Source organism: Biomphalaria glabrata, chromosome 2 (genome assembly GCF_947242115.1).
Source record: "Biomphalaria glabrata chromosome 2, xgBioGlab47.1, whole genome shotgun sequence".
NCBI lineage: Eukaryota > Metazoa > Mollusca > Gastropoda > Planorbidae > Biomphalaria > Biomphalaria glabrata.
Window position 1 is genome coordinate 4,234,696 of NC_074712.1, and position 26,472 is coordinate 4,261,167.

At 34.2% G+C, this 26,472-nt stretch overlaps 1 protein-coding gene across 1 annotated transcript in view; it reads left to right on the top strand.

Annotated features, from left to right (window-relative positions):
* Nucleotides 1-26,472, top strand: part of LOC106063896 (cadherin-23-like) — a 108,960-nt gene that overhangs the window by 17,229 nt on the left and 65,259 nt on the right. The window contains exons 6-23 of the mRNA XM_056022159.1: nt 2,470-2,556; nt 4,563-4,574; nt 5,563-5,682; nt 5,822-5,941; nt 9,912-9,990; nt 11,064-11,185; nt 11,555-11,755; nt 13,317-13,469; nt 15,808-15,975; nt 16,300-16,376; nt 16,549-16,660; nt 19,635-19,760; nt 20,403-20,494; nt 21,235-21,400; nt 22,736-22,802; nt 22,930-23,204; nt 23,892-24,050; nt 26,102-26,243. Of these exons, the coding sequence (XP_055878134.1) occupies nt 2,470-2,556; nt 4,563-4,574; nt 5,563-5,682; nt 5,822-5,941; nt 9,912-9,990; nt 11,064-11,185; nt 11,555-11,755; nt 13,317-13,469; nt 15,808-15,975; nt 16,300-16,376; nt 16,549-16,660; nt 19,635-19,760; nt 20,403-20,494; nt 21,235-21,400; nt 22,736-22,802; nt 22,930-23,204; nt 23,892-24,050; nt 26,102-26,243 (2,278 nt within the window). The remainder of the gene's footprint in view (nt 1-2,469; nt 2,557-4,562; nt 4,575-5,562; nt 5,683-5,821; nt 5,942-9,911; nt 9,991-11,063; nt 11,186-11,554; nt 11,756-13,316; nt 13,470-15,807; nt 15,976-16,299; nt 16,377-16,548; nt 16,661-19,634; nt 19,761-20,402; nt 20,495-21,234; nt 21,401-22,735; nt 22,803-22,929; nt 23,205-23,891; nt 24,051-26,101; nt 26,244-26,472) is intronic.

Sequence of the window (26,472 nt, forward strand, 5' to 3'; positions counted from 1 at the left end):
ACCTAACGATTGTAAAACAATTTTTACTTCGCATATATTGCTAGAATGGAAGCGGGGCATCCAAAGAGTCAATAAGACCGCAGCAGAAAGGGCCGCTACGAATGAGAGAAAGGCCGTTAACGTCGATATTGCTCCTCACCTTACATTAAACAAAAAAACAACGTTAAAGATAGTTTGCTACTTCATACTGTAATACAATTACATTATAATAGAATAGCCAATGCCCTCGTTAGTGTGAACATCCTGCACTGATAAATTAATGACGACTTTACGGACTTTTTTGTGGTAGTATCATTTACAGTAGTCTATATGTCCACTACTACAGATACCTTCAATGAAGTCCAGTAGGGCGTCGGCGCCGTAGGCGCCATTATCCCGTTGACGGTTAGAAAGGCTTTTATCCAACCATCAGGCCTGGGCATGGGGCTCTTCACCCCTGTCCTGTCTGAGGGCACCCAACGGTAGGCGGCCATATCGGTTGACTGACTGGTAAAACCGGGCCGTGCCGTATACACAGCGCACCGTCCCCGCTCTCAATACCACCCGCTATAAGTGGTCGAGAACAGTGCTAACTGTGGGGAGCTTGTCTCATATTCCTATACTGTAACCGCCACAATTCCGTGCGAAGGTCGCCAATCCAGGCTCCTGGTACTGATGACGACCCCCATGTGGAACGGCGTGGCGGACTTTTTTGGACTGGGTTCCGGGCGTTCTTTCCATCCCAACCCCGAGTGAGAAAAAAAAAAAAAAAAGCTCACCCAGGGAAGCCCGGCCGGGCCTGATTCACTACTTGTACTTAGCCTATCTAGTGTCCACCCACTAGACGTATCCACCGGAGGGCCACGCTGAGGCGACGGGTAGCTGGAATTCCTCCGACTACTACAGATACAGATGTGACCAAAGATGGATAAAAAAAAAGAAGTGTAATGGAGGAGCTGAGCAAAGTAGATTAAAAAATACAACAACAAATATTACTGCTGTGCCCAGCCATGATATGCAGTACAATTAACTCATTCTGTCCGTAATTATTTACCACATTCTGGTGGAATCAACGTTGGTATCGTCAGTTAGGAGAGAAAGAGTTACGTTTCCTCACCATCGTGTACCTCATGGTTTACTCGGGGAGATCAAGTGGGCATAGGCGATGTACTTAACGTACGTTGCTAGATGAGCAATGGTGTCAGGAGGAATACACGATACGAGTGGAAGACAATACATATGCAGAAGCGTAATGAGGGGGTGGGGTGAGGGGGGCACGATGCCACACGCAGAGAGACGCCCAAAAAAATATAGTAGATTATTTCAGTTAGGTAGTACATTCTAAGCTTATTTTTATTATATTATTAATAAATACTTTTTTTTCTATGTGATGTTCATGTCCTTTTATGGCCCGTTCATGTTCATCTTACCCCTGGCGCATGTTGTGCTCACTACGCCTCTGTGCATATGAACAGGGAAATAACTATTGTAGTAAGGTTGCTATCAGCAGGGTTTTTTTTCATAAAAATGCACAATTTTTTATAACTATTCACTATTAACAGTAACAAACACGGGAGGCTATTTAGTAAGGGAGATGACTATTTACCATATTTTTTTAAAATTTAGTATTACGTTATACTCTTTTAAATATATCCAACATTTAAAAAGTAGTTGTAATAAAGTATTCAAGTCTAACTAATGTAGCTTTTGTGCTGAAAACGTGTGCACGCTCTAGCTCGTGCACTGTTTGAGAGTAGACTGGTAAGGAATCTTGACATGGTTGAGAAACAACAGAGTTCAGGCCAAGTCGAGGGGTTATGAAGAAGCTGTGATAAATGTTAAACTTATGATTCTGTAATATATTTAATAGGCTTATAGGTATATGTGTGTGAAAGAGAATATGTGTCCATTAGTACATAGGGTTAGGGTGTGGAAAAAAATACTCCCCCCCCCTCTCAAAAAATCTGGATCCGTGTAATGCGCTCCCCCCAACTTAAAAACTTTTGAGAATATAGGCCTCCAACACAAGAAGTTCACAATGTTTCATGAATAGCCGGTATTTAAATGAATCACATTTATAACGACGTTGTCTGATTGGGGTTGGTATGCTAATAAGTGCATCATACAGTAAGTATCTTATCTTTCTTATATAATACAGACGTTACTTCAAAAAAGAAGATGATTACTTCCTAAGCGCCATGCATTTAGTCATGCATATTAACCAATGACCTAAATTCTGCTAATTCATTGGTTTTCCTGACTAGCTCAGGCAAACCCATTCCATGCTCTAATAGCACTAGGGAAGAAGGAGCATTTGTACAGATTTGTCCTAGCATATGGAACGAGGAATGTAAATAACACTGAAACCATTCAAGTGGAATTTAAGAAACATTGCGTTATAAGACTTTACCGCTGTTCCAATTAAACATTGAATAAAATGAAAACGACACTTTTTCTATTTTTTACTATTGTGTAATTCTTCTTTTTAAGAATGCAATGGTTGGACATGTGGTCTACGATCTCATTAAAGCAAACGACGCTGATTTTAGTGACAGACAGTTGAAATACTATTTTGAGGTAGGTAAATAAATACCAGCGGCTCTCAACCTGTGGGGCGGACGTGCCGAGAAACGAGATTATATCCTTGCTCCTCACGCCAGGACAGTCGAATTTCTCCAATTCATTCTTCCGTAGTCCTCTTAACGAGTTTCTTGTGTGACTAAGGCAGGCCCGCTACAACAATGTTGCTTAACTCTTTCTCTCCTAATCGACGATACCATCGTTGATTTTGACCTCATTAAATTAAATTATTGTTAAAGTTTTTAAACTTGACTTTGAATTATATAAAAAGAGCATGCATTTCCCATTAATTCTATACCAAATAAAACATTTTCTGATAACAAACAACAAAGCTATTGAAGCCCAATCATAACAGGGGTAGTGAAATAGTAATGAGCAAATGAAGAATTCCTTCAAAACGTGGAAAAATAATTGTGGAGAGAAAGAGTTAACACAGAAGTGGTCTTACAGTGAGATTAATCAGAGTTCTTCAGTATCAGCATTTCACGCCTTTTTCTTCCTAATTTGACCTGCTCTCTTTTTAACTATCATGAAGCGTGCGTGGTAAACATGAATAGAATGCATTAATTCAGCTCTAATTGAATCGTTTGGCGTTACAGAGCTCCCCAATCCCCTGGCAGTATAACTGGCTGAGTAGAAGAGAAGGCCAGTGAGGGACGTTATTAGAAAAAAGGTTATACTAAAACACTAATTGGTGCATTTAGCGTCTTCTAGTTTTTTTGTTCTCTCGTCGTAATAACCTAAAAAAAGGCCGATATATATATATATATACCATATAATGATATTTAGCCTAGGACGATAAGGGCTGAGTCTTGGCTTTGAAAACCTCAGTCCAGTGGCGTAGCTAGGGTGGGAGGAGAAGAATATGAAAATCCCTCCGGGCACCCACTTAAGGGAGGGGGGTTACAAATAAGTGTTGTTTAGTTTAAATATAAAATATTAATCAAAATGCAGGGGCCCCCAAAGAGGTGAGCCCTCCCCCCCCCCCGGGCTCACAAATCATGGCAAATTCCTAGTTATGCGCTTGCCTCAGTCCAGTCTTAAGAATAACTAGGCTACTTCACGATTTTAATCAAATTATGACAAACTGCTCGCAGCTGGAATTCATATTATAATAATTCATACATTGTGTTATCTTAATTCTGAAAGCCTTAAATTGTATACATTTCTGTTTATTTTTCTTTTATGGCCCAACAAATTGTTTCATTTAAATTTTTTATTTTGCCCGCTGCTGAAAAAGTTTGCCCTCACTGACCCAATTCATAGAATGAAATAAAATCCATATATATTGTAATAACTGAAGTGAGGCAACTCAACGAGGACATAGACGTTTATTTACACTGAGACATGACAAACACAAAGGACATCTGCCTTGAGCACAGCATCTCCATATTGGTTCTAGACTGGGGCGGAAATAGTTTGTCTCCTAATGTCAACATCCGACTTGTTTAGTCACAGATAGTGCGCACCTTCTTTCTGCACCATCTTGGATGGCGGTGCGCATGGTAAAGTCATAACAATATATTTATCCTGTGTACAGAATACGGAAGTATTGATCAAATAATAACATTTAAAAACCTTGCACATTTTACCATTGTATAAGATCAAATTACTATGATTATACTATTACTCTAGTGTGGAAACTGCCAAAATAATTCTCATTAAGAAAGTATGCTACTTGACACATATTGTAACAAACTACACGATTAACTGCAACCATAATTCATTTTGAGCACATCTAAAATTGAGACATTTTATATTTTTCACCGCTCCCCCATTTTCCCTCTCACATGTAGACCAACGGTCTTGTATCTTACTCAGAGGCGGCCTAATGGGGTGGCGAGTGGGGCAACCACCCCTCCTAAGGCCCCGCGCCTGAGAGGGCCCGCGGTAGCAGAAATTAAAATACCAACAACACGACAATATTGATCTAGTAATATGACTGATATGTAATGTTAAATTTGTTTTATAAAAACGAAATAAATTATGTATTTCTATTTCAGGTAGATCCTAAAGTAAGTCTTTTCTTTTTTAATAATTAATTACAAACATTGTAGTTTATATAGATCTACACCTACAACTACTGTGGGCCCAGTTCGACATATCTTTGGCGGAAGAAAACTTCCGTCTCTCCCAAATATTCTGTTTTTGTTCAGCGTTGAATAGCGCGCAATAGCATATAGACCGAAACAGTGGTCAGGACAGAATTAAAATATTTTACTACCTTAAAAAAAAAACATTTTTTATACCTCAATATCATTTAAATATGCGAAATAATTATGTATAACTTTTCAGTATAATAAATAATTTTAAAAAATACGGGAGATCATTAAAAAAAAAACAAACAAAAAAAAAAAAAAAACCAGAATGGCGACGATGTATCTTTGATGAATTGTCGAATTTTCTCTCGACTATTAGACTCTAGATCTAGATTATTCTAACTCTAGTATATATTAGTAATACTATTAGATCAAGATCTAATAAAATAATAGATAGAACACCTGAAAAGAACCTTTAATTATGTAAAATTGACTTAGAAATATTATCTATTTAGTCTTCTAACATGGATTCATTATATTTATATAATAAGATTATCTTATCTTATGTAATACAGACGTTACTTCAAAAGAGAAGATGATTACGCCCTACGCGTCATGCATTTAGTCATGCATATTAACCAATGACTTAAATTCTGCCAAGTCACTGGTTTTCCTGGCTAGCTCAGGCAACCCATTCCATGCTCTAATAGTATAGCACTAGGGAAGAAGGAGTATTTGTACAAATTTGTCCTAGCATATCAATATTACCATCAATCTACTATCTAGCTAGGGAGGGTATAGGTTTGCGGCCAATGGGGCAAGGGCCCAATGAATTATCATTATAATTATGGATGGTTTTGATGTAGCTAGATCTAAATCTCCCCCTCCTTTTTTTTTTTCAATTGAAAAATTACAAATATGTAACTTGTAAGATATTTCATTTTTATTTGTTGAATGTCTACAGATTACTGATACAGATTACAAGTCCAAATTTGTCATTAACGAGAGTACAGCTCAAGTTACTTTAAATGAAACTCTTGACTATGAGACAGCAAGATTTTACCAGTATACTGTTGTAGTGAGGGTAATCTAAACTGAACATAAAATTCCGAGAATATTATTAACAATTACTGCACATCGTATTTGATAATTATATATAATATAGATGTTTTGTTCAACTTTGCTTTAATAATAAAACATTTGTATTGCTGTCATTAAAATAGGACTCCAATAAACACAATGCTACAACAGATGTATTTATTACAATAGAAGATGTGCAAGATGAGCCTCCATACTTCACTGGTACACCATACTTGATTTCTGTACAGGAGAATTCTAAAGTAGTAAGTATTATAGGCTAATGATAGAAGTCTAAATCTGACTATTTTTGTTAAAGGTATATAGCAAGGGATATATATTTTATAAGATAAGATGGCTGCCTGGTCAAGCGGTATCTGCAGTGAACTGTCAATTGGTCATATTGGTGGTTCCAGGCTCATACCCGTCCTGCTGCCATCCCCTGTGGAAGGTTTGGACTTAAAATTTCATTATATATATGTGTATATACACTGTTATACAGTTATTACATTATTGTTTTGATCCTAATAACTGGCTGGTCCATTTACACCAATGTCTTATCTTATAAGATGGGATACAGCAAATGTACTATCAAGAACTATGAACATTGAAAAATAAAAATGTTAACAAATTTAAAAAAAAAGGAAACAACACATTGTGTATGTACTGGTATTTGGCATGTGAAAAATAAAAAAAAAAGATTTCTACTTAAAGGGAAACTCCGATGGTTTTTCAAATTTGAGTTATTGACATATTTAAATTCTGCGTAAAAAGTTGTAATAGTAAACATTTTACCATTTTTTATTTAAATGCTTAGAAACATTTATATTTAATAAATTAGTCAGTAAATTCTTGACATCTCAAAAACAAAAAAAAAACGGGGTTCTATGAGATTTTTGTTTAAGCTAGTTCATACGTCACTTCCCTCAACAATACTGAAAGAGAAACTAGATTTGACCAATCGTATCGCTTCATTATTACAGTAGCTGTTAGGCTTAGTGACGGCCTAGTCCAGAGCTATGATACTTATATATATATATATATATATATATATATAAATATATATATATATATATATATATATATATATATATATATATATATATATATATATATATATATATATATATATATATATATATATATATATATATATATATATATATTCATGTATAAATAGATCTAAAAGCATTAGGATAATCAACTCGAGAAAAAAAGGCATTTTCATCTAAGCCTCTCTCTGTCACAAGAAGTAAATAGATCATGTGTCTGACTGATTTGAACAAACTGGTCAGTGTAAGGCTAGTCGAGACTATGTGTAGTCGGTCATGACAAGACAACCAAGCAATAGTGTTTGTTGTGTGTTGAGTGGTCTGGCGAGAAAATACACACTGCTGTGGTTAGTCAAGGCAGGCGACTCAAAGGCAGACCCCGAATGCGATGGATAGATGACGTGGAAGCAGATCTGAAGCAGCTTGGGGTTAGGGCGTGGAGACGAAAGGCCCAGGAGAGATCTGAATGGAAGGATGTGTTAAAGCAGGCCAGAGCCCTCCATGGGCTGTAGCGCCACTGGGATGGATGGATGGATGGATGGATGGTGGTTAGTCAAGCATGTAAATCTACTTTTAATACGCATTTTTTCGTTGCTTACAAGATCCTAGATCTAACTGCTTAGACCAAGATATATTTCTTTTACAAGAATGTAAACTATGCTGTATGGTCTCCTGATATACAATAAGTCAATAGATTTAAACACATTTGTGACGTCACATAGAAACCCTGTGAAAGTCTGACTGTTTTGGATGCGCAGGAAAATTACGTCGGAAAAACATCAATTACTAAGTTATTATTGCAAAGAAAGAAAAAAGAATCATATATTCATTATCTGTAAATCAAAACACATATTATATCAAAAATTGTCAAAACCATCTGAGTTTCCCTTTAATTTCATTCAACTTCTGAAGAACATAACCAGTGTGATCTGATGACTTCTCCTGGCATATTGCAGTTGAAACAAATGGCCTCAAAATCTAATGTAGCAATTGGACTGCCCTCATTTTCCTCCTGTCTGAAATAGTGACACAAAGTTTGAATGAATTTTCTATTATTCTGCCTTGTCCCGTGCCCCAACACATTAGTGGCACCATCAGCACTTTCTCATCATGCTCTGTCTTGAATGTCATGTCATGTCTGGTATTCCATCTAGACAAATAACCTTTGTTTAGCTTAGAAATCATAGTGCCCCAGCTTTTTATATTGAGTTATGCTTTGCATTTCATCATTGTTGTCTACTTGCGCTCCCTGTAAGCATTCAGTTAGGGCCTCATCAACATCTGGATCCTTGTCTCACATTTCCATTTTGGGAAATACCTTGTCAATACCTCTAAAGGTGCCCATTCTTCTGGATGGTCATTCTCTTGTTTTATTAAGTCTACATTTCTGGTCTCTGTCAAGTCAGTAATTTACATAAATCAACACAGACTAGCATTTGATGTTTTTAGCTTATCTTTTCCAAGAAAACCATTTTTTTTTTTACCAAACTTCATGTTCCAATGTGGCATTTGCAAAAGAGACAAGACACATACAAATGACAGACTTAACCTTAGTGTTTTGAAATTAGTAAAATATGGAGGATAAAAACATATATTCTAACATATCTTTACCTTTTCCTAATTGTACTGACCTTCTTTCATCTGATTGATATTTTGGTCTAAATAAGCAAATAAAACACACATATATAATAGGATTGGTTGCAGCACTTAAGGATTTAGTCCAATTAACAGGTTTCCAAGTAAATGGATTTGACTGTGTATTTATATTATCTTTCTTTCTTCTTCTTCTTCATCGTTCTCATTGTTATGTTGGAGTGTTCATATGACTAGACCAATACATGAGATGAACTGCGCAGTGGTTTCCAAATCAGGGAGCTCTCCATATAGTTTTCTTTCTATTGGGGTGATTTGGGGCCAATGTCTTATATGGGCCTCTTGGTAGAGAAAGCAGTTTTGGAGGACGTGGTCGGCATTTTCTGGTGATACTCCACATGGGCAGATTTCACTGGTTCCAATTTTGAGCTTCCGGAACATGTGTTGTCGCATTCTGTTGTGTCCGGTCCTAAGTCGAAAGATTAGACGTTGGTCTTGTCGGGATAGCTTATAGTAAGCATCATCTTTCTTGTGATTTGGATGGGAGCTCGTCCATTTCTCATTTATTTTATCTACAATTAATTTCTTCATTTCTTCTGGATAGAGAGCAGAGTTTACTTGTGAGTTTGTTCTCCCACTCTTGGCGAGTGTGTCAGCCTTCTCATTTCCTGCTAGTTGTATGTGAGCTGGTATCCATTGAATGACAGTTTTTTTGCTGTTGTGGTTGAGCTTTGTGAGTGCTGTTCTGAGGTTTTTAATATAAGGGGAATCAGAGTTTTGCAGGCTTTGGAGGGTTGTTTTTGCGTCTGTTAGAAAGACAATCTGACTGTGAGGGGAACTTGGATGATTTGCTAGCATGGTAGCAGCTAGTGCTAGTGCTTCCCTTTCTGCTCTGTGACTGTCAGAGAGCTCTCCAGTTGCAAAGGATTTTTCTAGTTTTCCTCCATCTGGCCATTCGATAAGTATTCCAGCTCCTCCATTTGTGGTGGCTTTATTGGATGAGCCATCCGTGTAAACTCTGATCCACTGATTGCTAGGGTAATTGGTATGTAGAAAACAGTTCACTATTTCCTTGAGCTCTGTTGGTCTGTAATCAGATTTTCTTTTTATGTTTTCAATATGGTCCCTTATAGTAGGAAGAGGGCTTTCGTCCCAGGGTGGAGATTCATTATAGATATTATCTTTCAAATTACAGACATTTCTTTAAAAAAGATAATTTCTTCATTATAAATACATATTACTTTAAATTATTAATGATTTTTTAAATATTTATTTTAAAATTTACAACTGAAGTCCAGTATTTTACTAGACATAAACTAGGTATATTAATTTGCAGTTATAAGACTTAAGTAATGTGATGGTCTGAAAGTTAAAGTTCAACTTATAAATTAAGATAAAATTATTTAGCCTTAAACCTAATGCTTCTTCTTACTCTCAGTTGAACAAAGGTATACATTTCTAGCTGGCTAAACTCCAAAAGCTTTATGTCATTGTTACCATGTTTCTTGAACTTTAGATTAATATATTTTCATTGTCCCTAATTGGTCACATAACATAAGAGTACAAATCTGTCAATACTTTTTTTCTCTAGGGGACATCTTTGCTGGTAGTAAAGGCTGAAGATGGAGATAGAGGATTATCTAACTCTGTGACTTATAAAATAGTGAATGGTAAGTGGACATTGCCTTGTAGTTTAATCAACAATGATCTTGAAGATCCTTCCTCTGGAAGAATCTATGGTTAAAAAATATGTTACTGTAGTATATATATAGGGGAAAGTGGGAAAAATGTTTTGAAGTAGAAAGTTGTTTTTTTGTATCCTGACTTGTGACAGCTTAAGACTTAAGATTCGGAAGGTAGGAACGGACTTTTTCTTTAGTTGGTTTAGCCCATCTTTCATGCTATAACGAAGCTCAGTGTGCTTGATCCAATACCTTTTGTGAACTGTGAGGGAAGGGGGTATCTGGGCAATGGTTTTGGTGCTGCCCTTAAGGTTTTCAGCAAGCACCACTCAGCTCTTGATAGGCAGGAAAGTGGTTTATATCACTCAGCCACATCCCGTCCCTGTCTACTTTATTTGAAATTTTCTGCACATTCCTTCTGTATTGAAGATATTTATATCCCAAGCCTGGACCGTCTGCAGGATAACAGTTCAGAGCATATACCCCAATACCAGGTAGCAAAACAACAAATTCCCATACATTTCACAGTTAGGTTAACATGTTTGATGAGTTCTGCTGTAAAAAAAACAACTATTTTAATTATATGAAGTTTTAAATTTTAGAAGTAAAAAAAATGGCATGCAAGCTCATTCAAGTATTCTGGAATATATGGGAGATAAAAAGGATACAGTTTTTTTTTTTATTTTGTAGAAGTCATTTTTACAACTCAATAAGTTTAGGTCATATGGTGGCTTTTTAAAATCCTTATTTATCACACTAAGCATCTCTTAAAACGAAATATAATCAGTCTTAAATTTTAAACTGGAATTTAAATCCATGTCTACTGTCACTTTAATAATATAAGCAGATTTATATTATTCCATCCCGTGTCAATATGTTTCATGATAAATGTATTCTCTATCCATGTTTTTCTTAATAGAGTTTGAAATTTTACATAAACTTACAGATCCGATAATTTGTTTTACTGTCATAGAAAGGGAAAAAAAAATTGGCTACTTGGGTTAACCAGGTTTTATAAAAAAAATATTTGTTTTAAAGAGTCATTGTTTATTTATTTTCAGAAACCTGTCCTGGTTTGTTTGAGATCACTCCAGCATCAGGGGAAGTAAGGCTAAAAAGTGTTCCGGACAGGGATAAAGGAATAGTGCATGATAACAATGGAATTTGTACTCTAACTGTTGAAGTAAAATATACACATTTATATTAGTGACAATGACTTATTTCTTAAACACAGCAGTAAACACACCTGTTTTATATCAAATATTTTTTAAAAACTTGAGCAAGGCTAAACACTTTTTCTTTCTTCCAAAATAACCATAATCGTTTTAATCGCATAAACATTATTTACAATGCTCTACAAATGAGAGACTGTTATTTGTTAATAATAATATGAATGAATTTGTTATTTGACTGTAATGCCCATTTAAAGAAGTTGTCACTGTAATAATCAATGAAAGACTGTTAATAAGCAGGCATTTTTTTTTTGATGCTTTTGCTACGTCAGTAAAGTGTACAATTTATAGTTGATTTCCCCTTACTATATCTCTTTCAGGCAAAAGAGGGTCAAACATATCCTCAGTCTATCCCTGGTAGAGATAAGCGCACAGAAGAAGTTACCATTACTATTGAAGATGTTGATGACAATGAACCACAGTTTAATTCAAAATCATATGATGCCATTGTTGCAGAAAATACACCAAATGGTGTTCCAATCATTTTATCATCTACTATGAGAGTTGAAGATATTGATCAGGTAAACCTGATGTTTAAAAAAAAAATTAAACCATTACTTGAGAAATTATTTAAAATTATCATATTCCCTTATTAAACTATACCTAAGTTCTTTAACTGCTTCAATTGTATGGTGAAGTTGAATTTCTTATAGAAAAGATGTACTTGAATTCCAAGTCTCAACTACCTTGTGTTACTAAAGATTCAGGAGTCCAGTGCAACAAAAAATCTGGAGTGAAACCCCTTTGGCATTGAGAGTATCAACATTTCCTTTGAGTCACCTCATCAAGGTTGAGAGACCATGACACATGTAGAACCCATGATCCCGTAATCTAAATCAAGATTGAGAGACCATGACACATGTACAACCCATGATCACTTAATCTAAATCAAGATTGCGAGACCATGACACATGATCACTTAATCTAAATCAAGATTGAGAGACCATGACATATGCAGAATCCAAGCTCCCTTAATCTAAATCAAGATTGAGAGACCATAACACATTTACAACCCATCATCCCTTAATCTAAGAGCATGAATATTGTATGCTAGAGAGCATGCGGGCTTTGGATCACACCTGTAAGGTTGAGAGAGGGACCATAATCCATGATACCTTGATCTAAGTCGCTGTAAAGACAATACACTGTTGATGATACAGGGTAGCTGGGCAAGTTGTTCTTAGGGGGTGTATCCATTGTCTCTTGAGACAGAAGGAGCCATGATAACAGCATAATATTTTATTAAAACATTACTGTATCATTATTTAGGCCTAAGTTAAATATGGATGGATTTATGTTTATGTGTGTCTCATATAATAATAAAGAGTAAATTGTTTAAGCAACAAAACATTGCCTGTCTTTTTATGCTTGAAAGTTAGCTTTTCATTTGAAGAGTTTATATCAATATATTATTAACTTTTAAGTAGCATAAAACATTGCCCGTCTTTTTATGCTTGAAAGTTAGCTTTTCATTTGATGAGTTTATATCAATATTTAATTAACTTTTAAGCAGCATAAAACATTGCCTGTCTTTTTATGTTTGAATGTTAGTTTTTAATTTTAATAGTTTATATCAATATTTAATTGACTTTTTAAAAATTCCTTTGCCTGAATGCAATAAAACACACTTAAAAGGTTGAATTATTATAATAGTCTAGTATTTGGTAAATGTGACTGAACCTTTGAATCTTAATAAGTGAAAGGAGCAAGTCATTGGACTACCCAGTTCATTTAAGTTTGAAGTAAGGCCAACATTTTCTATCCTCCCTTTGCAGGCTTATGAAGGACTGTCCGAGCTGGGCGTTAGGTCTTAGAGTGTGTCCGCTTCATACCAGTTTTCGTAGTTTCAAAGCTTTGTGCTTAAAAAGAAAATAAAAATATTATATATATATTCTAAATAAAAGAAATAATTATTAAAAAAATCCTCTGTAAAGATTCAAAGCTAAATGGATGTGACTTCACTTTGTTTTTTAATTTGCTTCTAAATATTTTAATTGTTTTGGTAATACAATAGCTCTGCAGAGGAATGAATAAAAATGAATTCAATTTCTTTGCTGATATTTGCTGATATTTCTATTTTAGGGACCAAATGCAAATTTTAAGGTCAGCGTTCTCAACTTGCCCAATATGTTTGAAGCGAGCCCATCTATTGTACAGTCAACAGCTGACATAATAATTCGAGTCAAAGATACTGCATACTTGGATTATGAGCTGAGGGAGAGAATATCAATTGTGGTCAGTCATTTCAGCATATACAGGAAAAAGCAAATTATTTTTAGATAGTCTGATACAGAGATTTGACATTGTCTTTAAGAACTACATGCCATTGAAATCAGCCCATCCTGTATTATTTTGTACCCAACTGCTTATAACAATTTGTTGTACCAGCAGACATCTATGAGGGCTCTCTTTTACTTTTCCTCTTTCCCATCAACTCTTTCAGTGCGGCGTTACTCTCAGTAAGTAACTTGATATATAATATTTTTTTCACAATCTTTTTTATGTTCAACTTTTCTTTATTTTTTTTTTTAGCGGCCCCCGAAAGGGGAAAAGACGCTATTAGTTTTGTGTAGCCTATCTGTCCGTCCATCCGTCTCGTTTAGATCTCAGAAACTAGAAGAGAAAATCGTACATCATGATATTTTAGATCATTCTAAGTTCTGATGCAACGGCTACTTTTTTTCTTTTGATTTTTTAAATCAATTATGCAAGCAGTTTTTTCATAAAAATACTCCATTTTTACAACTATTCACTATTAACTCTTTCTCTCCGTAATTATTTTCCATGATGCTTTAAATTGTTCATTTGTATTTCACCTCCCTTTTATGATTAAACTTCTATAATTTTGTTATAAGACAATGTTTTAATTGGTATAGAATTGAAGTGGAATGCATGCTCTTTCTGTGTGACACAAATTAATGTTTTATAAAAAGACAAAAAATAATTTAATGGGGTCTAATCAACAATGGTATCGTCAAATAGGAGAAAAGGAGTTAATAGTGACAAACACTGGAGGCTTCTTAGTAAGGGAGATGACTATTTACCATTTTTTTAAACACATTTATGCAAATGGTTTTAGATTTTTGATAAAAAAATATTTTTTTTACAATTATATTGCTATGTTTGTAAGTTCTGTCATACTAACTACTACATTTACAAAAAAACTTTTTTTTTAAAGAGAAAAATCTATTTACTATGCAAACAAGTTAACCATAATTTAAAACAACAATTAATAAGTAGTTTTTCATATTATCACATGACCTGCAGAGCGCTCCTAGCACTATGAAACACAAAACTAAAGGATTTTTTAAAATGATTTTTTATGGAAATTTTTTTTTCTTGAGGCTTTGAATAAGAGATTGACCCTTTACAAAACAATTAGATCAATTAGATACTCATTCTAAGACATCATTTAGGTCAGGTTCACTTATAACTTCACATTCACTTTCACCTATCCCTTGGTCTGCTGGACCTTTGGGGCACCACACAGGATCTGTCAACCTTCTTTCTCCATTCTTCTCTGTCATTTGCCTTTGATAGAATTTCATTATGATATTCTTTCTGAAAATATTGAAACCTGCCTTTTTACCTGCCTGGGTAAACCACTTCTGATAGAATTTAATACCGATATTCTTCTGAAAATATTGAAACCTGCCTTTTTTCCTGCATGGGTGGACCACTTAAGGGGCTGATTTTGAGTTTGTGTTTCCACACAAACTGTCTTTGTAATCTTGTTTTATTTTCGAATGTTGGAGTGATTGTTCTTTGTTTTGGTAGTAAATTTGATGCAGTATTAACACATTTTAAAAAAAAAGTTAATGGTTCCTCTTTTTTAGTTTATTTCCCTGGACCCGAAACATGTAAATAATAAAATAAATAAATAATACAATTTCTTAGTGCATTTTAAAATCTTTTATGAAATTTAAAGTGATTAAATGTGTTTAGTATTGTGATTTTTCAATATTTAAGCATTAAATGTTAATTACAAGGTTAAATCTTGCAGTATATATTGATTTTTTAATGTTTTTTTTTTAAATTTCCTTTTTCTGTGCTCAGTTTAAAATTTAAAAAAAATTTTTTTTTGAATAATTTATTTTACTTATTATACTTTTGTAATCCATTCATTTTCCTTTAAAATAAAATCAATTATGTTAGATTATTTAAAAAAAAAAAAGTGATGTTAGTTTTAGTAACTCTGTCCCCCTTGAAAATTTGTGTTCATTCTGAAAACTCCTTTTTTTTTAATCAAAAACATTACCACAGAAAGAGTTAAGATTTTTAGTTTGTTTATTTAAAAGTCAAAATGGTTGAAAAAAAAACACATAGATAATTGAAACCTTAGCCAATAATTCATCTCAGATTATTATTGATTGTTATTTACTGATTCATAGCAGTATCGGGGATAGTGATAAAACTCTCATAAATATTATTACATTTGCTAAAAATACCTACTTATTTCAGCTTGATTTTAATGTATTCTTTTAAATTTAAATGTGTTTAAAAAAAATATATAATTTACTAAAATAATTGTTACATCATTGGCATGTTTTTTGCTGTTTTCATTAATCTATAGATTGAAGCTAAGCCTGTGAATGCTGCAGCTAATGCTATTGGTAACACAGTGGATGTAACTCTAAACTTGACAAATGTCAATGATGAAACTCCTAAGTTTGATCACTTTCAACAGACTGTTTCCATTCCAGAGAATGTAAATCTAACATTTAGCGTAGCAACAGTACTGGTAAGATTACTAGATCATTTTTATGAAATAAATATATAGAATAATTTTGACTTCATTTTAGCTGCATTCTAGGTCAGTTGATCATATTTTTATATTCTAGTCATGAGATAAGAAAGTAAACTATAGAATATTTACATATTTTACATCTTAGATGCAAATTTTTAAAAATAAAACATAGTCATAAGTAATGGAAACTAGCCTAAATTTATAGAAAATGTTAAGTTTGAAATATCAAATAACCCAGGCTTTTTTGTCAGTAAAATAATAAAATAGTCTAGCTAGTAATATAGCAAATGACTATTTATATTTTGACCTTTATCTCAGGCAAGAGATGCAGACAAAAATGATGATGGCAATAACTTCGGTAAAGTAACTTACAGGATAGAACCCCCTGATGCAAAGTGAGTTTCAAATACTTTAATATTAATAAAAAACTTTTTTTTAATAGTCTTTTTCAATTGTACAAATTACATTAAGTTTGTAACTATTCAATTATAATTTAATTCAATGATTTCAATTGTACTAATTACAATAAGTTTATAATTATTCATTCCAATTGACATTTCATTACAGTTTTGGAATTGATTCTACCAGAGGACTTATTTCTACCAAGACAACTCTGGACAGAGAGACTAAAGATTCTTATTATATTACCATTGTAGCTGAAGATGGGGGACATTCAAAGGTGGGAAGTAAAACTGGTTTAATTGTTTAGGCATTTATTTTAACACATTTACATACATTTTCTATTAGCTCTAATTTTTTGTTTCCTTAAACTAGAAGACATATAGTATTTTTGCTATTTTCTGATGTAGTTGGACCTCGAATAATATTCTTACTTAAAAATATTCTTATGTCTTATTCAAAAGCTAATGTTAATGTAATTGTTCTTTTGAATCAGATTAAAACTATACTAAATTCTAAAATGGATTACAATATAAATGTTCCCTTTGTTTGTCTGAGTATTTTTCTAGGTTATTTACTATATATATATATATATATATATATATATATATATATATATATATATATATATATATTTATAGCTTTTATATAGCACTACTTTCATGCTTATAGCATGCTCAGAGCGATTTGGTCCAATCTTATTTGTGGACCAGTGGGGGGGAGGGGGAATCTAGGAGTTGGTTTTCCGTGCTGCCTTTAGGTGCTCAGTAAACACAACTCTGCCCGAGTTGGGTGTCGAACCTCGAGCCCCCTTCTAGGTAGCCAAGTTCAAGCGCACTTAGCCTCTCGACCACGCTTCCCACCTTAGTACTATATACTATACATAGGCGTGGTGGCTGAGTGGTAAAGCGCTTGACTTCTGAACTGGGGGTCCTGGGTTCGAATCCTGGTGAAGACTAGGATTTTTAATTTCGGGATCTTTGGGCGTCTCGGAGTCCACCCAGCTCTAACAGGTACCTGACATTGGTTGGGGAAAAGTAAAGGATGTTGGACGTTGTGCTGGCCACATGACACTCTCGTTAACCATAGGCCAAAGAAACAGATGACCTTTACATTATCTGCCCTATAGACCACAAGGTCTGAAAGGGGAACTCAAATTATAGAATATAGAATACGAGCCAGATAAGACCCGTGACCTTTGGGCCCTATGACCTTCGGGCCCTAGTTTAGGTATACTGATCTAGTGGATTGGATTTAAATTTATGTTAACATTTGTTTAATTTTTGCCATGAAAATGAAAGAGTGTGAAAATGGGTTTATCTGTTCAGCAAACATATTGTTATCTAATATAAAATGCTGTGAAAACAGGTTTATCCTACTAGTTAAAAGTTTTCCTTCTTCAATAGAGATAAATTTAGGCATTAAAAAAAAATATTTTAGGGCCCTCCAGTTGTGGGAGGGGCATAAAACATACATATGGTCTCCGCCATGATCAAAGGAACATATTTATGCCAAGTTGTATCAAGATTGGTCAGCCAATTTTGATTTCTATTCGGGACATACTTACACACTCCTTACATTCTAATTTATGTATGTGACATAATGGGGAACTAACTATTTTTGATTACTTGTATAGTTAGGAGTGATTATGTAGTTTATAAAAGGCCTTGCAAACTGTGCTTAGTTGCCACTTGCTCCTGAGTTACCAGCTTGACCACTTGACCTGTGTTGTGAATAGTATTTTTTCTGTTAGTGGTCGTGTGTCATGGGGTACTCGGAGAAGTGTGCCCTGCTCTGGAGATCTTTGGGCTAAGTATGTCTTTAGTATTATTGTATTTTATATTATGTATTTATTAATAGATGTAGCCTCAAATGATTTCCAGGCAGTATACTTTTACCCTGATGTTCTGCATCCTGGGGTACTCCCAAACATGACATATTTTTGTAACCTTTCTCTGAGGGATTCAACCTGTATTGAATCATCAGATGGACTTTACATATTTTTATAGCCTTGTCTCTGAGGGATTCAACCTGTATTGAATCATTGGATGGGCTTTACCAAACGGATGTCTATAGGTGGGATTCTATGAAGCTTGTAGGCTCATAGGTTTCCCTGAAGCTTGTAGGCTCATAGGTTTCCCTGAAGCTTGTAGGCTCATAGGTTTCCCTGAAGCTTGTAGGCTCATAGGTTTCCCTGAAGCTTGTAGGCTCATAGGTTTCCCTGAAGCTTGTAGGCTCATAGGTTTCCCTGGAGCTTGTAGGCTCATAGGTTTCCCTGAAGCTTGTAGGCTCATAGGTTTCCCTGAAGCTTGTAGGCTCATAGGTTTCCCTGAAGCTTGTAGGCTCATAGGTTTCCCTGAAGCTTGTAGGCTCGTAGGTTTCCCTGAAGCTTGTAGGCTCGTAGGTTTCCCTGAAGCTTGTAGGCTTGTAGGTTTCCCTGAAGCTTGTAGGCTCGTAGGTTTCCCTGAAGCCTATAGTTCATCATGATCCTTTTGTTGTTTTTTTTTTGGCTAAAAGTGGCTAGTGTCAGCCTGAAGCCTGTAACCCCAGAATGGTCAACAGTGGTCATGTGTTGACCTGAGGCCTGTGACCTTTATTTTTGATAACCAGAATGTGACGATAATGTAACATATGACTAGGGCTGTGTGCCATATTATTTTTGAGTATCTTTTGTTTACTTTTTGTGGTGTCGGCCTGTGAGTTGATGGCCATTTATTTACACGTTTATTTTTCTATGTAAATAAACTTTGTAAATATGTTTACCTGCAACTTTGTAAAGTCTTTTGTTGCATGCATTAGTTAATTGTATACCTGGAGGTTATACTTAATAACCTAGGCAGTACAAGAAGGGACCAGTACACCTCTGGACGAACATGCCAGCAACCTTTTATTAACACTGACCTTTTGATCTAAATACCTAAATCTAGCTATAATTCTAATTGAATATTTTTAGCTATACCCGTTAATAGGTAAATAAATTGATCAAAATTTTGTTATATTGAGTGGGGTGCTCTTTTAGAATCAATCCCCATTAATTTTTAACATGGGGTACTCTTACAAGCAACCTCATTTCATTTGTAACAATGTATTAGATTATATCTTGCACATTTGGTAATTTCTTTTTTTAGATTTTTTCGTCAGAACTGTTGCATGTTCTTTTCCCTAAAATACATTAGTTAGAGATTTTTTTCTCAGTGCAGAAATGCACCTTTAGGTTATTTATCCTTCTTTACAATTTGCTCTGTTTGTTTCAGGTGACAAATCAGATGTTAATTAAGATTACAGATGTCAATGATAATAGTCCATCTTTTGTAACTGACGACTATCAAACATCTCTGCAGGAAATGGATACAAAATTTGCCAGGCCTGTTATAGTCCATGTAGGAACTTAAATGTTTTGATATTCGTGTTCAGTTTGATTATCAACTATTAAGTGGCATATGCTACTTACTACTACTTAATCCTGTGCACTCCCAGGGGAGCATAGGGCCGCAATCACACCTCTCCACCGAACTCGGTTCTGAGCAGCTTTCTTCATCTGCTCCCATGTCATTCCAGTACCCTCAGCTTCACTGATGACTGACCTCTTCCAGCTTTGCTTGGGTCTGCCCACTTTCCTCTTTCCTTTTGGGTTCCAGTCAAGTGCCTGCCTTGCAACATTGGTAGCTGGTTTTCGCAGGGTGTGTCCTATCCAGCTCCATTTTCGTTTTGTGATGTCTTGGGCTATGGGCTTTTGTCTAGTTCTCTCCCACAAATCGATAGTAGTTATCTTTCCTGGCCACCTAATTCGTAATATCCGGCGTAGGCATCTGTTAACAAAGGTCTGGAGCTTCTCCATATTTGTTTTAGTGACTCTCCAAGTTTCTGAACCGTATAGAAGGACAAACTTAATGTTTGTATTATAGATTCGTATCTTGTTGTGTAGAGATAATGCCTTAGAGCTCCAGATAGTTTGAAGAGTTGAAAAGGCAAACCTAGTGGCATATGATTTTAAACAAAATTCTTGTATTATTTCTACCTAGGCTACTGACAATGATGAGCCTGGGTCACCAAATTCTCAAGTCAGTTATCTTATTGTTTCATCCACTCCTTCTAATTTGTTAACTCATTTCAGGTGAGGAAATTTAACATTTTTTCAAACTTATATTTTTAGCAAGTGAGGTCTACTAATATGATAAAAAGCAATCACATTAGATAACTATGTTTATCAGTCTCTACCCAATACCAGTAGCTGGTAATGCAATAAAATGCAGTGTTACCATGATGCAATAGGAAATTACCAAAAGTTTTTTAAACTTTCATATAAGAAGAGCCCTAATGAATCATTCACAATGAGATTAACTTTGCCAGTTTTGTAATAAGGAAAAAGAATGAGTAAAGCCCTAATTCTTTCAATTTAAAAAAAAAATAATTTTTAAATGAAATGTTGATACCTTAGTGTTTAAAAACAATCTGGGAAATTGGGTATTAATGAAATGTTTGTTTTACTTTGAAACTCTCTTTTGTTTAGGAGTTAGGCACTTTTTGAAACAGGAAAAAGAAGCTATTTGGTTTAACCATTATAGTTAATGCCCCTAAATTTGAACCTATTTTACAGTAGAATGAGCCGCTAGTTTTTTTAGGCTCCAAACGTAGTAATAATATATATTAACGACCTACATTTATCATAACCCCACAAAAAATAAAGTTATATAGGTCATACAATTATCAAAGACGAATAATGCACATGATTGTTGCATTTGAAAGTGACAATAGTTCTTTCAGTATTTCATCCTTATTACTATAAGTAGCCATAAGTAATTATTAAGTTAGTTATTGCCACCAAACCAGTAATCTTAAATTGTCTGATTATAGTATAGACAGTTCCAGTGGAGCACTGACTGTAAAGTCCCCACTGTCATATGAAAATGTGTTTTCTGGGCACGGACAAAACCAAGGAAACATAATTTTGACAGTCATGGCCAAAGATAATGGTGTCCCACCCAGAAACTCAGCTGTAAATGTTACAGTAATGTTGCAGGTAATATATCTTGTATACTTTTTGTCCATAGTCCACTAATGCTATTATCCTTAATTTTGTGCATGGAATATATTTCCTAAAAACTAGCAGATCCAAATGCCAGTAAGCTTCACATCTACCAATTAGGGATACATTGTACTAGAGATAAATAAGTCTTCATGTGTACTGAAATATTTACATAACAGTCTGCTATGAAATTGAATTTGATATTTTGGTTATAATTTGAACTCTATTGCTATCATATTGTGGTGATGCTTCAGTGGGTTTGTAGTCACTTTGATGAGATTGGTAACATAGTGGACTATTGGATGGCAGGAACCAGATGCTTAAAAGTTTCTGTTATGATTAGATGATCAAGGACAGGACAAAATATTGCTAATGCTGGGTAAAATGTGTAAAAGATTGTGGAGCACTTAAGTCCCTCTGACCAAGCATCCCTTTGTTGGGTCTTCTCATGCCTGACAAGCAATACTCAGTAGATCTATACAGAATGAACCATTGCCTTCCTGTTTCTTCCTTGCATGGTTCAAGCCATTTGCCCTTGCAGTTGACACTGAGTACGAGAAAGTGTTGTTAGGTACTTAGTATAGAGACGCGCCATTGTTGACAGACTTGGAACGCTACGTTTAGTGGCATCACGGATAGTGGGGTTTAGCTTGTTGATGTTCATCTTCTTTAGTTGGTGTTAGGACTTTCAGTTGAGAACATAGTATGACGTAGAGAGACTCCACTGTGGCTTTTATGTATTAAACTTCATTCAAGTAACTAGCAGCCTGGACTTGGTTCTTACATCTTGTTATTTAGATAAGTTTTGTTTGTAGTAGTTTTAAACACATCTAATACACCCACACAAGAAACATGTGAATAATCTTTTGAATTCTGTCAGCCATTTACAACCACGAGATCAAAGGCCTGCCTCAGTGTATTAGCTCATTATAACTCAACCTTAGGTTAAAAACACCAGATTAGTTTCATGTGATTAAAAAAAGTCCTGCTGATGATGACGTTATCATTGTGTTTATAGTTAATCAATTTAAAAGTTTAATTATTTATTTTTCTTCTTTTCTTAAGTCCTCTGTTGACAACCGATTTAGAATGGACAGGATATCTCTGTGTCCTGAGACCGGTAATGCTGGTGCAATATCATGTAGGGTCTATATTATCTCCCTTTTTAATGTCAAAACCCCATCCCAAAGCAACACAGAAGAGTATCAAATTAGCACGGTTATTTAAAAATATTACTATAACAGCTGTAATTGAGTTTTACTTAGATTATCTGAGAATGTCATTTAAATAGTCAAGTAAGTCCTAAATATTTGTATTGATATATTTTAGGACATCAATAATCAACATCCTGTGTGTAGTCAATCAAAATACACCACAAGTAGGGCCGAAGATTCAGGTAGGATTCAGCTTTACCATCAGTATTTTAAAATGTTTATTGCTTAGCTAATAGAAATCCTTCATTGAATCTGTCTTAGAATTACAAGTGTAATTTGTTATATCTCCCTATTTTAATTCTTGAACAGTGCTTGATGTAGCTACTGTCCATGCCACAGACAAAGATGGAACTGCTCCAAATAATCTCATCTTGTATAGCATTGATCAGAGCAGTTCAGAGAAGTTTATCATTGATAGCAGTTCAGGAAGAATAACTCTACGCAGTCAGTTGGACCGAGAGGTTCAGCATCACTATATCATAGCTGTAACAGTGACAGATCTAGGGAATCCGCCATTAAGTGGCAGTTGCCAGGTGGAGGTTGAAGTTACAGATGTCAATGACTCACCTCCTGTTTTTAAAGAAGTAGGCTTTAATTATCACTTTTTATATAATAAACCAATATTTGACTCCAATATGTTTTTTTCCTTATTACAAAAATAATATCAACACACTCTGTCTGTCTGTATCTGTCTGTCTGTACTTATTATTTATCCCACACCCATTCTCAGATAAAGCTGAGACTTGTCACATTTATTCATTGGCAAAGAAAGACACAAAATCAATAAAAAAAATTACCAATTAGTCAATTAATAGCTAGAAATTAATTATTTTGTTTGATACCAACAAGGGAAATTAATCCTTCAGTATTCACTGATATGGCTAAATATATGTAGGGTTTTATCCTTAAATAATTGAACACGTTCTTTCTCTCACACCCATTCTCGGATCAAGTTGAAACTTGAAACAACTATTCATAGTACATTCAAAACATGAATCAATTAGAAAATTAATCAATTAATTATTTTGTTTGATATTGAATAAGGGAAATAACTTCTATATTTCTGACGTATAGCTGTAAGTGCAGAGTTCTTCTCCTTAGATTAGCTTTTTAATTAATTTTTTATTTATATATTTTGTTTGTTTTTAGAATGTATACTTCTCAACTGACATCAATTAAAACATTGGTTTTTTATTTTTTACACATTGTTTCACAATAACACATCATCAACATTGCAAGTATTTTCAAAATTATTATATTTTCTTTTTTAGAAAGCTGTCACGACCAATATCAAAGAGAATACAATTTTTTCTTATGAATTAGTGGCAAATGATTCCGACTTGAATCCCAATTTGTCTTACTCTATCGACTGGGATAAGTCCAGTGGCTTGAAAGTAAATGGGGAATCTGTTGATGGATCAGAGCTAAAGGTAACCTTTACTACTTGTTTGAAATATGTTTATTTATAATGTAGAGATTCAACCTTCTTAGCAGCCCAAAAACCCAACAACAGCCTGAGCCAGCATGCATGAATAAATGCATGACGTGTAGGACATAATCATCTTCTCTTTTTTTGAAGTAACGTCTGTATAAGATAAGATAAGATAAGATAGTGTAAAGGGAGAAGTGAATATTAAGATTTTGTCTTCACAAAAATTGAACCCCTGCTTAAAAAAAAAAATTCCTTTTTCATCCTTATCTTATAGATTTCAGACGTTACTTCTAAAAAGGAGATAATTATGTCCTATTTATTTCATGTTTCTATCTAGTCATACTTGCTTTCTTCTCAGCCTTCTCAGTAGACTATTCAGCCAATTCCTTTTTCAGAAGTTTCGCTTCATTTTGAACACATATTTTTTTTTTCGAAGACAAAAAATATTTTAATTTCATAACCATTTTTCATATTAATTATTTTCTTTTTCTATGCTGTAAAATAAACCTTTTATCCCATGACCTGAAGAGTTCTTAAAAAATAGTTAAAAAAAAAAAGGAAAGAAAGGTTTTGATGACCCAATGGCTTATGTCATAAAATACACAGAATGGATAGAAAGCTAATAACAATGGCTACATGCATTTATTTTCTTTTTTTTTTTAACAAAGCTTATATCAACTCAGTCTGTTTGGTGAAAAGTTTGTACATGTTATTTCTCCAAAACCCAATCTTGCATCAAGCTGAAATTTTGCACAATTATTTCTTTTACCTGACCACACAAGAATCAATAAAAAAATTAACCAATTAGTTAATTAAGTATTGGTAATTAATAATTTTTGTTTTGTATCTTGAACAAGGTAAAGAAATTGTTCTTGTCTGAATTAGTCCCCTTTTTAGTATGCCACTCTAAATTGAAAACAATTTATAACTATAGAATCTTCTCTAGTCATAAGTACCTCACTAGTAGAGGGGTTAAATATCAGCCTGAGGAGGCGTGAGCCACCAGTTCGAGTTCAGGCTGTTTTTTTTTACTAAATGTTTTTAAAAACCAATTACGGTAAAAATCCACCCAGATATCCGTTTCTTCCACCCCCACCCATATTTTTCCAACTAGTTCAGAATAGTGATAGGATCATAGCATATTTAGAAATCCAAAACATGAAATAGCTCTAAACAAAAACAATTGTTAAAAATATTATTAATCGCACAGATGTATTGTTGGCCTAGATCTATTACAAATTAAATTCCACGACCTATCCAAACTAATTGATACAGCTACATTTCCCATAAGCTTTGTTTTTTTTTGTTAAATATTTTTATGTGTTTCTAGTTTTCCTCTCTCTATTTTTTGTTTTAATTGAATGGCAGTCCTCTTAATGTGTTAGATCACTTGACACTTGACATACCTGGGCAGCTTAATATCTAATAGCACAACCATGTCAAGAAAATAGATAACCAACTTTTGATAACTAGCAGCACTGTTGGCAGCATTAAAACAAGAGTTTGGCAGAATAAGTCTCTTTTTTTCTCAATAAAATCCAAGCCTACCATGTAGTGATTTTTAACAACCTTTTAGTAGAACTCTTGTCCTATGCTCTATGCAGGGCAGGCATTAAATAATTTGAGGCCCTTGGTCAAGTGGCCCTAATGAAATAGAAAAAATAAAACAGCAAAAAAATAAAATTATATAATTTTCTAAAAATCTCGTGCCCCCAGCAATAAAAAGTTTAGCTATTTCTTCTAAAAAAATTGTTTTAAGTCATGTGCCAATCGGAGGCCCTAGGTGGCTGCCTAGTTTGCCTTTGCCTAAGTCTGGCCCTGCTCTTTGATGTTTAAAAATAGCCAACAAGAAAACTATAAAACCTTGAAATAAGAATTGCTGGCTACAAAACATTTTATATCATAAAGACTACTTGTGAAACGATGTCAGTAGTTATTGTAGAGTAGGTAAGTACATAGCATTTCATATCACTAATTTTGTCATTTTGTATCATTCTTTTTTTTTTCTTCATCTTTTTTTTTATTGTTATATTTTTTATGAATATATAGAATTGGATTCAAATTCAAGATCCACACCATTGCAAAGTGACTTCAAAGAAAAATTTTGACAGAGAAGCTATCACAAAAATGACAATAGAACTCCTGGTAAAAGACTTGAATGGAAAAGTTAATGTACCCCAGACTGATTCCGGTCAGTAGGTTTACAAAACATCAAAATCTTTCTCATTATTACTATTAGTTTTGTTGTGTTGTCAATTTTGCTATTTAGATAATGTAATTGATGCTTTATGGTGTTCAGATATTTTTATTGATGTTTCATTCTTTTTTTTTAAACTTATCTTTAAAAAATACTTACTTTTAAATGACTTTTCTTTATCAAAACTTTCATTGTTCATAGCTCATCACAATACTTTCAGACC